At 50.9% G+C, this 13,413-nt stretch overlaps 2 protein-coding genes across 4 annotated transcripts; one reads left to right on the top strand and one right to left on the bottom strand.

Moving 5' to 3' along the window:
- Nucleotides 1-1,185: 1,185 nt before the first annotated feature.
- On the bottom strand, nucleotides 1,186-9,723 carry alg13 (ALG13 UDP-N-acetylglucosaminyltransferase subunit). Of its 3 annotated transcripts, none has more exons than XM_086083782.1 (25): nucleotides 9,363-9,723; nucleotides 8,263-8,346; nucleotides 8,142-8,192; nucleotides 8,009-8,055; nucleotides 7,855-7,927; nucleotides 7,695-7,776; nucleotides 6,852-7,017; nucleotides 6,720-6,774; nucleotides 6,455-6,572; nucleotides 6,321-6,385; nucleotides 5,483-5,583; nucleotides 5,322-5,407; nucleotides 4,965-5,253; nucleotides 4,712-4,816; nucleotides 4,502-4,643; nucleotides 4,276-4,420; nucleotides 4,158-4,190; nucleotides 4,026-4,093; nucleotides 3,879-3,950; nucleotides 3,132-3,258; nucleotides 2,946-3,068; nucleotides 2,834-2,874; nucleotides 2,019-2,151; nucleotides 1,816-1,926; nucleotides 1,186-1,735 (listed from the first exon to the last, which is right to left on the bottom strand). In XM_086083782.1, exons 1-25 carry the CDS (start codon nucleotides 9,654-9,656, stop codon nucleotides 1,425-1,427), a joined length of 2,922 nt encoding a protein of 973 aa, XP_085939908.1. In that variant the 5' UTR covers nucleotides 9,657-9,723; the 3' UTR covers nucleotides 1,186-1,424. The 3 variants fall into 3 exon arrangements, with proteins under 3 accessions (XP_085939908.1, XP_085939907.1, XP_085939906.1); XM_086083781.1 differs by having other exon boundaries at nucleotides 4,712-4,813; nucleotides 6,648-6,774; XM_086083780.1 differs by having other exon boundaries at nucleotides 6,648-6,774.
- Nucleotides 9,724-11,169: 1,446 nt separating this feature from the next.
- gemin6 (gem (nuclear organelle) associated protein 6) lies at nucleotides 11,170-13,413 on the top strand. The gene is made up of 2 exons (XM_086082538.1): nucleotides 11,170-11,594; nucleotides 12,577-13,413. Exons 1-2 carry the CDS (start codon nucleotides 11,461-11,463, stop codon nucleotides 13,004-13,006), a joined length of 564 nt encoding a protein of 187 aa, XP_085938664.1. The 5' UTR covers nucleotides 11,170-11,460; the 3' UTR covers nucleotides 13,007-13,413.

Genomic DNA, 13,413 nt, shown 5'->3' on the forward strand with positions numbered 1-13,413 from the left:
TGTTTGCACCAGGTTTGGCAGAAATCTCTAGTCCTGAACATAAACAAAACATATTTAAAAACTAAAATACGAAATTAAAAACAAATTGTGGCAGGCCTACACACAACAATGAACAGATCAAAGCAAATACTGTATCCAATGAATTGCATCAAAGCCTGAATCCCAATTTGTAAAGAGCCTTTTGCTCTTACACATCCAATTTCAATGTGGAAAATGAGGCGCGTTTTCAAAGTTTACAAACAGTTTGGTGACAAAGTGACAACGTTCAGGCTTCTTGTCCGCGACTCGAGCGCGCCTTCAGTGTTGTCTTAAAAACAAAACAAAAAAACAAAAAAACATTTGTTTGACTGAAAACAACTCCACGATAGTGACGTCTTTTTTTAAATACACATTCAACTTTTGTGTTCTGGCAGGCGATACTTCAAAGTTGAATTATTTCTAATTGGATGAGTTGAAAGATGTTCGTTTTCAGCCACACACGCACGCACACACACACGCACACCTCGGAGTTTGAACACAATTCGTTCCTGTGAAGTGTTCAAAGTCCGAATTGTTCAACCTCCGAAACAGTTTTTCCCATAGGAAATAATGTAAATGCAATTAATCTGTTCCCCAGCTCCCAAAACAGAAAATGCCTATTTTAATTTCTATTTATGTAATAAAACATGTCCACCCTGAACAGTATTTAAACAATAAAAAAGACCTTCCCTTTTGTTGCGGTGGCGTGATGGCTTCAGTGGACGCAAAATCCTGTTAACGAATGCATGCTTTAGTTTACATTGGGCATATTGAGAGACTACCAAGGGGTCCTTGTGCGCGGTTTAGCATCAGGCACGTTGCTGAACAGCAAATGGGGGTCCTTGTGCCAGTATTTACAACGGCGACATCATCTCCTTCTTAAATACACTCTACGTTTTTCATACGGCAACGCGAGCATTCGCCAACGCTCGGCTTCACTCAGCTACCCGATCAAAGTACGTTCGGCTTTTGAGGCATTCTTGGGTCCAAGTCCGATTAGCACGGGTTCCGAGACGTTTGAACTCCGAGGTTCCACCATATAATATTGTTATCATAAACATTGAAATTACTTTCTTTCCCGAATTGAAAATGAGGCTGAAGGCGGAGGTCCAAATGCGCATTTGGACTCTTTTTCTTGATTTCTTGCACGCGATGAAAGCGAGACGATTTCTGCTCGTGACAAACTTTATTAACCCTGGAACCAAGTGAACAACCAAAACCAAACAGACCGGCAAACAAAAACATCCCCGCCTTCAACAACGACCACAACGAGGGACTGGCCACGCCCCTCTCTCCGACTGGCTGGCGCAAACTCAAAAGACAGCCGTCGTCACGCCGGTTACCACGACGACCCACCTGAACCGGCTAAACAACGAAACGTAACGAGCGCCGCTCAGAACGGCGCATCAGGCGCTCGGCGGCAGGAAGTGTGTGGGCGGAGCTGTGATGTAACCCACCATGTGGGCGGGGTTGGGGGCAGGGCAGTAGACCCGCGGGGCGTGGCCTGCCCAGTGCGCCGAGGCGGGCACGCAGGTGTGGTAAGAGTGGTGGGCGGAGTGAGGCAAATGAGGGGGCGGGGCAGCTGACAGGTAGGCGGCCGAGGGCGGAGCTTCGTAAGGCAGGTGCAGCACAGGGGGGAGGGCCATCTGCTCCGGGTACAACACGGGGCCCGAAGGCGGCACGTTAAGGGAGGAGCCTTCCAGTGGATGGGCGGGGCCTGGGAGACAACATTTGGCATATTAATGATTGGCTTCCTTCCGACCACTTTGCATCGTCCCAACGCAAACTAGGACCGACCGGCGGCGTGAGAATCCGACGGAGCCTCCGCGGCTCTGTTGGATTCCGGATAAGGGGGGGGCGGCGGCTGGTGGGGTCCGCGCCCCGCCTCGGTGTAGGACGGGGGGGCGGCTGTGGACGGACAAAAGCCAAGTGGGTCACACACAAAAAAGAAAAGAAAAGAAAAAAAAAAGAGACCCCCGTGCAAATAGTAACGATCTGACCATGCGGGAGGGGGGCTTCCTGGCCGAGGTAGGGCGGGTAGTGCTGGTATGGGTAGACGGCGTCGGACGGATAGGTGGGGGCGTACGGCGCCGCGGCCTGCTGCTGCTGCTGCCAGCAGCTCTGATGGTACCACTGAGGAGACGAGGAGACGAGACGAGGAGACGAGTCAGCAAGTCAGCGTGTTGTTCACGCAAGTCGCATTTGCGTGCAGGAGCAAAAAAGTGACAACAAAACAGAAGCGCTGGTGTCGGTACCAGATTGCATCCGAGCGGCCCGTGGGTGCCGTCACGCTGCGCGCTGGCTGCAAACCCTCCAGTTGACGTCAAACATTGGGAAGGAATTATTCAAGGTGTCATCACCTGCTATTTTGTCTCCATTCTTTTATAGGATTTGCATTTCCTGATCTTGCGCTTGTGACGTCAGCAGCTCAAAAAGAAGCCAAACGCGTGTGAATCGCGCGTTTCGTTAGCGCTGCCGTACTGACGTCGTCGGCAAACGCAAACTTGATTATTTCTTCAATCTTTAAAAAAGTATCCTGCATTTATATATGCTTAGCTTTATTGACATTTTGTTATTTAAAATGACATCTTTAATATTTTGACGTCAACTGGATTTTCTCCCCCACATGACTTTATTGAACAATTGCGAACGGATCGTTTCCGGCAGCCCGATCACATCTGGTACCGACACCGGTCGACAGTCTCTCCACCGTGCTGGCGATGCCGATGCCGGTGCACAAAAATTCAATCACGAAGCAAACAAATGACTTCTTTCTTTTTCTCTCCAAACACATTTTGCACAGGTCCAAACTCACCTGCACCCCAAGATTGAAGTAGTACTGAAGCACCCGACAGTCTGCAACAAAAACCACAACGATTAGCAAGCGCGCTAACGATGCAAATAAAGGTCCTCGTGGACACGCCCACCTCTGGGGAGGTCGCTGCCATTGGGGTCATAGGAGTACGGAGGCGGGGCTACCACAGAATAAAGCCCCTCCCCCATCTCATTCACCAACCAGGTGGGCGCGGCGGCTGGTATCGTCACGGCAACTGAAAGCGAGAAAACGTGAGCGCGCGTGCGCGGCCGTTGCGCGCGCGCGCGCTCCTACGCACCTGATCGAGGTTGAACGTGCGCCGGCGGCGGCGTGTGCGCGGCGGCGCCCACGTGAGATGAAGATGAGGGTGAAGAGGAAGAGGAGGACGGTGGGGAGGAAGAAATCACCACCATCGGCGTCACCGCCTAACAAACACGTCGTCGTCAGATGCTAACGTTGCGCACGATTGCTTCAGCTTGGCGTGTGCGTGTCACAAGAACGCAACGCTCACAATTCAGGAAGTCAATCCAAACGATGCAAATACGTCCCTTTGCCATGTTGAAGTTTCGGCGAGAGGCCAAATCGAACCCGCCTGTTTCCTATTCAACAGCCGACATCTTGTGACACCACCGACTGTGTCCAATTTGGACATTTGCAATGAGGGGTCTGCTCACTTTTGTTGCCATTTTCGGCAGTCACCGGGCCACCGCAACTTGATGACCCGAGCGCCAAACATGTCTCGGACCTCGAGCCCGCTATCGAACGGCCTCCGACACAAAGTGGAACCTATGAAGCGCCGCTCAGCTTCATGCCCAAGACTCAAATATTGACACTTTGGCCACGTTCACTTTGGGGTCTACTCACTTTTGTTGCCAGGGGTTTACACATTATTTGGAGACCAATAAATGGACGCCTTTCTATCAATTGTACACGGTCGACTTTTCCTTTCCCGTCAACGTGTCCCATGAAAAGTCTGCACTAATGACTTTTGTGACATACTCGTGTGTGTGTGTCATGATGTGTGCGTATGCGTGTGCGTGCGCACCTGCTGCGTGTAGCTGAAGCTCACATCGGCTCTTGGTGGCGACTCGGCCACGCCCCCTTCTTCCTCCTGGTCCTGTCGCACAAGGATGATGATGATGATGATGATGATGATGATGATGATGTCATCACTTTGACTTAAGCGCGTTACCTGTGCGGCGGGCGTCTCCATGGCAACCGCGTTGCCGGCGTAGACGCTGGGCATCTGGTAGCTGGCATCTGGAACAGCAACTTCCTGTTAGCGTGGACTAGCGTAGCGTGGCGACCGCGTCAGGTGACTCACCTTGACTGGCGTATGGCAAATCCCCTCTGAAATCTGACACACACAATTACATGGCAAATTGCTACGCCATCCGTTGATGACGCACACGCACGTGCACGCGCACGCACGGAGCGCTCACCCTGGTCGTGGACAACGTTGGCATCGTCCTGCTCTTCCTCCGACGAACACACGAGCGGCCCCCCCGAGCCTCTCTGGACCCGATAGGAGGAGCCAGGTGGAGGGGGCGGGGCCACCACACTCACAGGTTGTGGCACGGAAGAACCCTGCGGTTTGAAGGAAAAACACAAAGATACAAAAAAAAAGAAAAACCCGCAGAGACGACGCGTAAACGCGCGCGTGGCTACCGTGGTGAAAACATCGCGGTTGGCATCGTCCACGTGGTAGTAGGTCACGCCTGCGTCCATCTCCGCCGACGGGTCGGCCGCATCGTCCTCGAAGTAGGGACAACCTTTGGCCAGCGCCGCCGCCAGATGGCGCCGACTGCGACTGAGCACGAAACGCCGGCTTTTAGGCTCCGCCCCCGCCATCCAACCGCAGCCCACCCATCGGCTTACCGAGACCGGAAGGCGTAGCTGTCGTAGTCGTAGTAACGCCTGGCGGGCGGGTAATATGTCAGCTGAGGTCCAATCAGGTGGCGGTTCACCAAGCGGGTGGAGCTTCTGACCCGAAAACGAATGGACACAAAAATCACACAAACGGCAAAACGTGCACAAAAAAAGACGTCAACACACAAAAAGTTGTAAGTTTCTATTAGTGGCGTGCGTTAGTATGATGATGGCGAGCCGGCAAGAGCGCAGCCGCGTCCACCTGGCGGCGCCGTATCTGGGTCTGGTGGCGGCCAGGGCGTGGCCATGCTGCTGATGATGCGGGGGCGCGTAGGGGTCGTAGGGCACGGCTCCGGGGGCGGGCGGCGGCAGGGGGGGCCGGGGGTGGCCGGCAGGCTGGAAGCGCGGCGGGAGCGGCGAGGGGGCCGGGCCGCCGTAGGAGCCGTGCGGGGCCACGGCCAGTTCCGCCCCCTTGACGAGGGCGCCGCCTCCTCGAGACTTCCTGAAGTAGCGATGGCGCTGATGGCGCTGGTGACCTCTTGGGTCGCCATCTAAAGACAAGCGGGAAGGTCAGCGCGCAGGAAGCGGAGGTGCCCACATTTGGGGGCGGGGGTCGTACCGAGGTCGCCTTTGCGGGGCGGAGCCGACGCGTTCCAGGCCAGAACGGGGTTGACGGCTTTCACATCTGTGACGGGAACCAAATGCCTGATGGCGGACAGGAAGTGTGTTACGAGGGCACTTGAAGGATGTGCGTGCGTGCGCGCGCGTGGGGGCGTGTACTTCTCTCCCAGCTCCTCAATGAAGACGGTGACGGCTGCCGAGTGCGTCCCCACTTCCTGGATGAAGGCATTGAAATACTTGCCCTTGGGCTCCAGACGCACCTGACACACACACACATTAATGAGATGAAAGGGTCTGACATGTTGGGGGGGGCAGAAGGCGTCAGATTGTACATGTGATATTTCTGGATGCTTATGCTGGACACGTCGGTTCAACGCCGGCGTTGCTCTCGCACTACATTTGCCGCAGACGATGCGAAAGACCAAATGAATCGACCCGGACTTCTTCTTCCGGCGTTTTCTTCGGACTCGGGTCGCGGCCATTACGTGGAAATCCAGTTGGGCCGCTGGCGGGAATGTGGCGAGCCTACGGCAGATTTTCCGGTCCTGCCCCTCAATCCAGATTTTTCTGGAGGGAGGGGCCAGCGACCGTTTCAAACATCGTGACATTTGAACTTTGAACTTTTGCCGTCACAAAAGAGCGCTTGCAGGAAAATTGCCAAACAGCTCGCAGGTGCACGTTTGGCAGCAGAGGACATCCTCGAACCCTTGAAAAAGACGTGGGTGAAAAACCATGTCAGAAATGATGCAGCTTGTGCGTCAGGATGTTCTGTTTTGGTTCCGTCGATTTGATTTGATGATCGTCTTTTCTAATTGCTCATATTGAGTGCTTGTGTGTCCGTTGCCATCTTTGTACAATTGGGAAAAAATAAACAAAGAAAAACGACAAAAGAAAATGTTTTCTTGGACTCAAATAAAGACCACAACGCTCAAAATACATTTTAAAAGGCCGATAAAACAAACGCTCGATGCACACGGCGAGACGATGTTGCGCTCACCTGACATTTGTCCCCCAGGAAGTACTGTCGGCCGGCAAACACCATGTAGTCCGTCTTCTGCATCTCTGTCGGCGCGACGGCATCACAATGACGTGCCGGCGACATGGTGGCGGCCATGTTTGTTTGCGGCTTACCTTTGCAGCTGTCCTGCCACACGTCAAACTCGACGTTTCTGTAAACGTTGGCGTCCAGCGACTTCAGCACCTTGTACGGTAGAGACAGCCTGCTGGGGGGCGGAGCTTCGGATGCCGGCTGAGCGCACAGGAATTGGTCAGCGGGAAACGCACGCCAACACGTTCACACACACACACATATGCGGACACAAACTTGCAAAGGTGTCTGAGCAGACAGGAATTGTTGAAAGGTCAAAGGGCAACGGGCGTGGCCTAGGCGGCTCACCCTGGCGTCTTCGCCCAACACTTGAAGCTTCTCCTCACCCGACTCCGCCTCCTCCCTGCAGGAGGTAACGCGCTGGTGATAGGCGAGTTTGCCTGTGTATGCGCGCACGCACGCACGCACGCACGCACGCACCTGTGACCTCTGTCCTCAGCGACGTCGTAGCCAAAGTCGACGTCACTACACACGGATGGGCTGTTTCGATAGCGACGACCTCCGACCCTGAACGTCTCCATGGCCTGGCAGAGCTCCGCCTCCTCGCAGCCAAACACATTTGTGTAGAGCAGCTCGTACACAACAGCTACACACACACGCACGCGCGCGCGTCAATATGCGCACGTTTGAGATCGCACACGCACCCACGGGTGTGAAGGCGCCGATGAAGGTGAGAGGTCATCGGGTGTCGAGTGCTTGCGAAGGTGGCGAATTTGCGGATTTCATCAGGATTTGTCGGACGTCCACACAACGTTTTTACACGTCACAAAGACATTTTGGACAATTTTTCACTCTTTGCAAAACCGGATAAAAGCCACACATTTGTCGCTCACTGACATACAGGGAACTTTTCATTGATGTATTTATGGAATTTTTGAATGCTAACTCTGGGAACTTCTGACACTTTTTAGTTTTCACGTTTTTTTAAATGAACAAATTAAAAGAAATACAAATTTAGCATTTAAGTTGTGTTGAAATTTGGGAAAACTTTCTTCACACTAGTAGAAAACTTTTGGGTGCAGTTGACTTGCTCGAGGAGGCAAGTCACACGACTGAGAACGAGCCCAGCCCCCGCCCCTGCACCCGCCCCTGCACCCGCCACCCACACAGATTTCAAATCTGTGGGAAAGACTGTTTTGACACAAATATTTTGACTTTGACCGCAAATGAAAATCTGCCATCGGTCTCCTTGACTCCAAATAATCGGTATCCTATCGGGCCTGGAAAAACGATATCGGTCTATCACTCGACCTTTGAACTCACCCTGGCAGATGGCGGCAGAGGCGGGGTAAGTCCTGGAGTACACGATGTCATAGTGACCGTTGACGGAGCAGGACAAGGTCACCTGGGAAATACGCCCGCGGTTACTACGGCAACGCAGTGACATCACCGCCGCCGCTGCTTGGGCCGGAGCTCGGCTCACCTTGTCCTCAAAGTGGGCCTCGGAGATGACGGTGGCGGCTTTGCCGGGATAACGGTAAATCAGAAAGCCGCGCCTGTGCGCGCAAACACACACACACACGTCAAAGCGCTGTGCTCTGATTGGCCGAGCTTGCCTGCGGATTGACAAGTGTCACCTGTAAAGCTGAGACAGAGCTTTGATCTCCACCTGGCCCACCGTCTCCTGCAACACACACACAAAAAGCCCCAAACCCACCGGCCAATCACAATTTGCATGCGTGTTTGTTACGCACGCACGCACGCACTCACCTTGGGGTCCTCCAGGCGCTCCAGGTACTTGTCAAAGGAGCCTTCCACAAACTAAAAAAAACAGGCGAGGTCCATCACGTGACGCCACGCGATGACGACCGGCGCGGGGCAGAAAACTCACCGGCTCGAAGACGCCGGCGTTTGCTCGCATGAAATCGGCACACGCCTGGCGAATGGTGTGGTGGTAGTTCTGAGAGAAGTACAACTACGACAAGCAAAGAAAGTCACAATAAGCCTCGTTCATGCACGAGGCGACGGGAACGAGACGCCAAACAAGGACACTGGTCGCTTAAGTTAACCAGGACGAGTCAGCGGGTATCGGTGCGCTCACGTCTCCGGATCGGAATGCAAAGCAGTAAAAAAATGCTTCAAGGGCAACTTGACACGAAAGCAACTTTTTTTTTTTGCCTTCAAATGCGGTCAACGTGTCCTTATTTGGACATTTGAGCGCTGGAGCCGTTTGCGGTTACTATGGCGACATCCGGGCCACCATTGCGCCCCTCAAATGCACGTTGTCGTTGATGGGTGCCGAGAGAGACCCGACACGCGGGACTGCGCGGTTGAGGTCGTGATGGAAGAATTGATGACAAGCTAAGAAGCGGAAGACGCAAATCGGAATGCTTTGGATTGCTTTTTTTTCTTACTTCGGGTTACCGCAACAATTTCTAATTGTGGTTATGATGTTGTGATATTGAACTGGAATGTTTGACTGATTGTGTATATTTTGTTGTTGTTGCGGTTGATTATTATGTGTTGTTATATTGACAAGATTTGTTACCAAATAAGTCATTTGTATTTTTACAATAAAAAGAGAAAGTGGGTGGTTTCATTTTTTCAGTCAAAGGGTGACAGTAGCGATTGAAAATTCAATTTTCTTTCTTTAAATGAATCGAAAATCAATGAAAATCAATATGAATGGAATCCGTTTTGTACATGTGAATCCAAATACACTTCAAATGCAAAACACACACACACAACTTAACAAAACACACAGTACACACGCAACTGACACACTCCATTAAAACTAACACACACACAACCAAGTAAAACTTTAACCTAATTGAACCTCACCTCACCTAACCGACGATTTTTAAAACACGACCGACAGCGGAACGGCCAAAGCCAAATCAGCCCTTTAGCTTTAGCCTCATTAGCTCGAGCCTCGAAGCTTCGAAGGAGAATTCGCCCGGACCGACGGACCGGGTCGGCTTGACGTCTGACCTGTTCGGAGACGGCCCGGAAGAGGCTGGACGCGTCCCTGGCGACCATCTTGCGGTAGAGGCCGAGGTTGGCCAGGTAGTCGTCCATGTTGACGAAGTACTTCTTCAGGCTTTTTTGCATCCCGCCGCCAAGACGCGCTAATTCCCAGCTGGGCTTCATCAACCCTAACGAGGCTGAAAAACCCCAAAAAAAACAACGACGGAAAAAAAACCTGCTGCCCACGAAAACTCCGCCCACGCAAAAACAAACAAAAAACAAACAAACAAAAAACACTTTTCCAATCAAATCACACATAGTCTACGCCAAATCGTGCTGTTTTTTTTTTCTTGAGCAGGAAGTCTATAGCCAGGCTAGGACTATACACCCCCCCCCCCCCCCACACACACACACACACACACACACACACACAACCCACTCCGGATGGCGGCAAGCAAGCAATAAATAAATACATAAATAAATAAGAGAAAGAGATTTTCTTTTTAGTCCGTTTCCACGAATGACGTGTATTTACATGGCGGAGCACATTTGCGGCAGAAAACTGCCAGGCTTGGCCATTTTGCTGTTGTCGCCAAAAGCCATTTGACAGAACCCATTTCAACAAAAAGAAATCATAAGAATGAAATAATTTATTAAATGGACAGAAAGCCCGTTTGCATCGTGGTCAATGTTACATCTGCCAGTAAATACATTTTTTATGCGAGTATTTATTTATTTGTGGCAAGATTTTAACTCATTCAACAAGCGCAAATTACAAATGACAATAATAATTTTCTGTAAAATGTTCTATCATTTAATGATCTCAATATGTAATATTAAGATCGAATAGCAACTTACACGTGGACACAACTGCTTTATTCAAGATCTGGAGAGTGTGTCCACTCGTTTCTATTTTGTAGACTTGTTGGAGAAGTAAAAAGTGACAGCGAGTAAGACAAAATGTGGTCGTAGATGTTTTCAAGAAACGTTTGATGCGAATGTTGACAAGTGGAACGAGTGAGAAACAATCTTGTTCTTTCAACCCGACATGTCGACTGGTTTGAGCGCAAATAAAAGTTCCTGTAGTTGCAGCACCCCCTGGTGGCGAGTGGAGCATTTTGGGACTCAATTCACTTGATGGACCTCAATTATGACGAATTAGGAATTGTAGGCAAAGTGTGTATATTGAACTTAAGCTATATGAACACACTCGGTAGCTAATTAGCATGGTATAGACCAGGGGTGGGCACACTCGGTCCTGCAGGTTTTGGATGTTTCCCTTCTCATCAGCATAAGCTCGGTAACGATCCTGTTGATTGGAATCCGCTGCGTTCCTGCGGGGAACCCTCCAAAACCTGCAGGACGCCGGCCGGGCCCTCGCGGACCCGCTTTGCCCACCCCTGGTTTAGACACGCGCCGACGTAGTAACGGGGCAGTGGCGATGGATGGCGAACGCGGTCACCTGCCACGAGATGGGAGGCGTCGATTCAAGACCATCCCCGTACCTGGCACGAACCGAACCGAACCGAACTGGTGGTCCGACTCGATCTCCGGCTGATGGCTCACAGCTTCCGAATTTCAACTCGCTGGTCTAAAGTGCGCAAAAAGCAATGACTCTGATGATTGTGTTTAGCATATCATTTTATTTGGAACGTATGCTTAAATATGTACAAATAAAAAGACACACAAGAGCCGAAGGATGATTTCGCATATGAATGATGATTAGGTTTGTGTGTTTGTTTTCGCTGAGCTTTCTTCAGCGGACGTCAGCAAATATTTGTTTGGTGACGTGCAACGTCCTATTGTGCCGAGCGGAACTGTTGAAGCCGGAAGCATTAGAAGAACGGACAACAGTTGAAGCTTTATTTCGCATCGCGTACATGATTGTTTGCTTCGTGTCGTGTGTCTGCTCACGGATATTTGGTCTAAGTGACGCTTATTTCACGGAGTTGCTATTGATCAATATTAATGTTGTTAATGTTGTTCCGTGACGTTTCAGCGAGCGCAACCTTGTCGCTGTTGAAACCGGAAGCTTGAGCAGCCGGTCCGCGTCGCGCTCACGAGCGGCAGGATTTGTTGTCGTTTTTCTGCTTTTCGTTTGCTTTCCGACATTTTGTGGGACATGCAGTGCGATTGGCCCCAATTGGGTCCGCGGCAGTGGGCGACCTACGTCAACAAAGAGCTCCAAGTGACGGCGGGAGGGGAGACGCCAGAGTTGACAGGGTGGCTCCTCACCGTCGACCCCGTGTCCGCCAGGTAGGCACGCGCACGCGCACGCGCACAGCAAACGAACGCAACAATTTTGTTCAAAGATGCTTTACGGGGCACCAGATGGGTTCAAGAACATTCAAGTGACACGCTCATCATTGTGAAACTTGTGAAAAGGGATACTTGACACATTGAGCCATTTTCAAGTTAAAAAGGGAATGTTTTGTCCAAAATTAATTTGATGACTTCATTATTTTTTTATGTACAATTAATACGAATATGTCCACTTGCTGTCGACTGAATGTTTTGTAAATATTAAAAATAATAATAATAATTAAAGTATTAATTGTACGTGAAAAATAAAGAAGTTATCAAATCAATTTGAGACAAAACATTCACTTTTTAACTGTTGAAAATGGCTCAATGCGTGAAGTATCCTGTGAAGCTTCAGGTGAGCAAGATGGAACCTTTTTGTCTATTTCGGCAAAACACCGAAGCGTTTATGAAACGGAGGTGACATCGAACATTGCTGTTATTTTGTCCAACTTAATTTTGTCGTTGTCGTCAGGCTTTCCTTACTAGGGCCATTTTGACTGTGAACCCAAATAAATGTATAATTGTCTTGTGGCAAAAACGCAACAACCCGATGAATAAATAGTTTCTTTTGAAATCAGAGGTCAATAAAAAGTGTTTGTTGAAATATTACCTTTATTTTAAAAGCGGGGTCGTTAACAAAAAAAAAAACAACCTAACCTGGTGACCTCTGAACTTGAACGCTTCGATCCAATTCAATGCGCTGTGCCCGCCTTGGCCACCGGGGGGCAGCACAGCACAGTAGAATTGCAGCCCATGTGACACAAACGAATAATTTTCTCCTGCCTTCACCGAAGCGCTCGAGGCCGTCGATGATAATCATCAGCATTTGAAAGAACATTTGACATTCGATGTTAGCATTTCGCTAGCGGGGACAGTTTGAAAATCCAAAATTGCGCTTTGGAGTAAGCCTATTCCCTTTTGTTTGTCTCCCCAGTCTGGTCCTGGTGAGTTTCGGCGCGGGCGGCAGCGTGCGGGTGGTGATGGGTCACGCGGTGCGGCGGGTGCAGGTGCTACGGGACGCCGACGCCGCCACGGCCCGACGTCTGCGCTCGCTCTTCCCGCCTCCCGCGGCCGGCGAGCCGGACCCGCGGCGGCGCGCCCGTGTCCGCCGATGGCTGGAGAGCAACCGCGTGCCCGTGGAGGAGCGCGGCGAGCAGCTGAGGGTGGCCGGCGCGCTCACCCTGGCGCCGCCGTACGGGCCGGACGACTGCAGCGGCGCCAACCCCATGGTGCTGGAGCGAGTGCGGAAGCTTCTGGAAGGACTGCCGCGGCAGGAAGTGCTCGCCGCCGCTGCTTCCTGTCCGCCGCCACATCCAAAGTTGGCCTCAGACGCCGTTTTGGGGGAACCCGTCTTCTGGGATTGACTGAAAAACTCCGCCGTTTGCTGTCGGCATTTTTTGGAGCGGCTTGATTGGGACTTTGTGCCGATCCAAACCGTGTGCAACGCGCATCCAAACGGTCGCAATTCTTTTCCTTCATGAGCGCATGTCGACATGCGGCGCCGTTTTAGAAGTCGAGGCGCAACAATCGCTGACCAAATGGATCAACAAACTTTTTTTGAAATTGTTCTGATCCAATTCATTGATTAATTTGAAAAAGCCATCAACCAAAACTAATGATTTCATTCCTGACTTTAGGAATGAATCTAAATGTCAAAATCTGATTTTTTTTTATGCCAATCAGCTGAAAATCATGTAATTTGCCAATTTTTTCCCTTTTTAGGCTTAAGTCAGTCATTCATTTTTCAAAGACTTGAACCCCCCCCCCCCCT

The sequence above is a fragment of the Leptonotus elevatus genome, chromosome 8 (assembly GCF_054856555.1).
Source record: "Leptonotus elevatus isolate MCC_2025b chromosome 8, RoL_Lele_1.0, whole genome shotgun sequence".
Taxonomy (NCBI): Eukaryota; Metazoa; Chordata; class Actinopteri; order Syngnathiformes; family Syngnathidae; genus Leptonotus; species Leptonotus elevatus.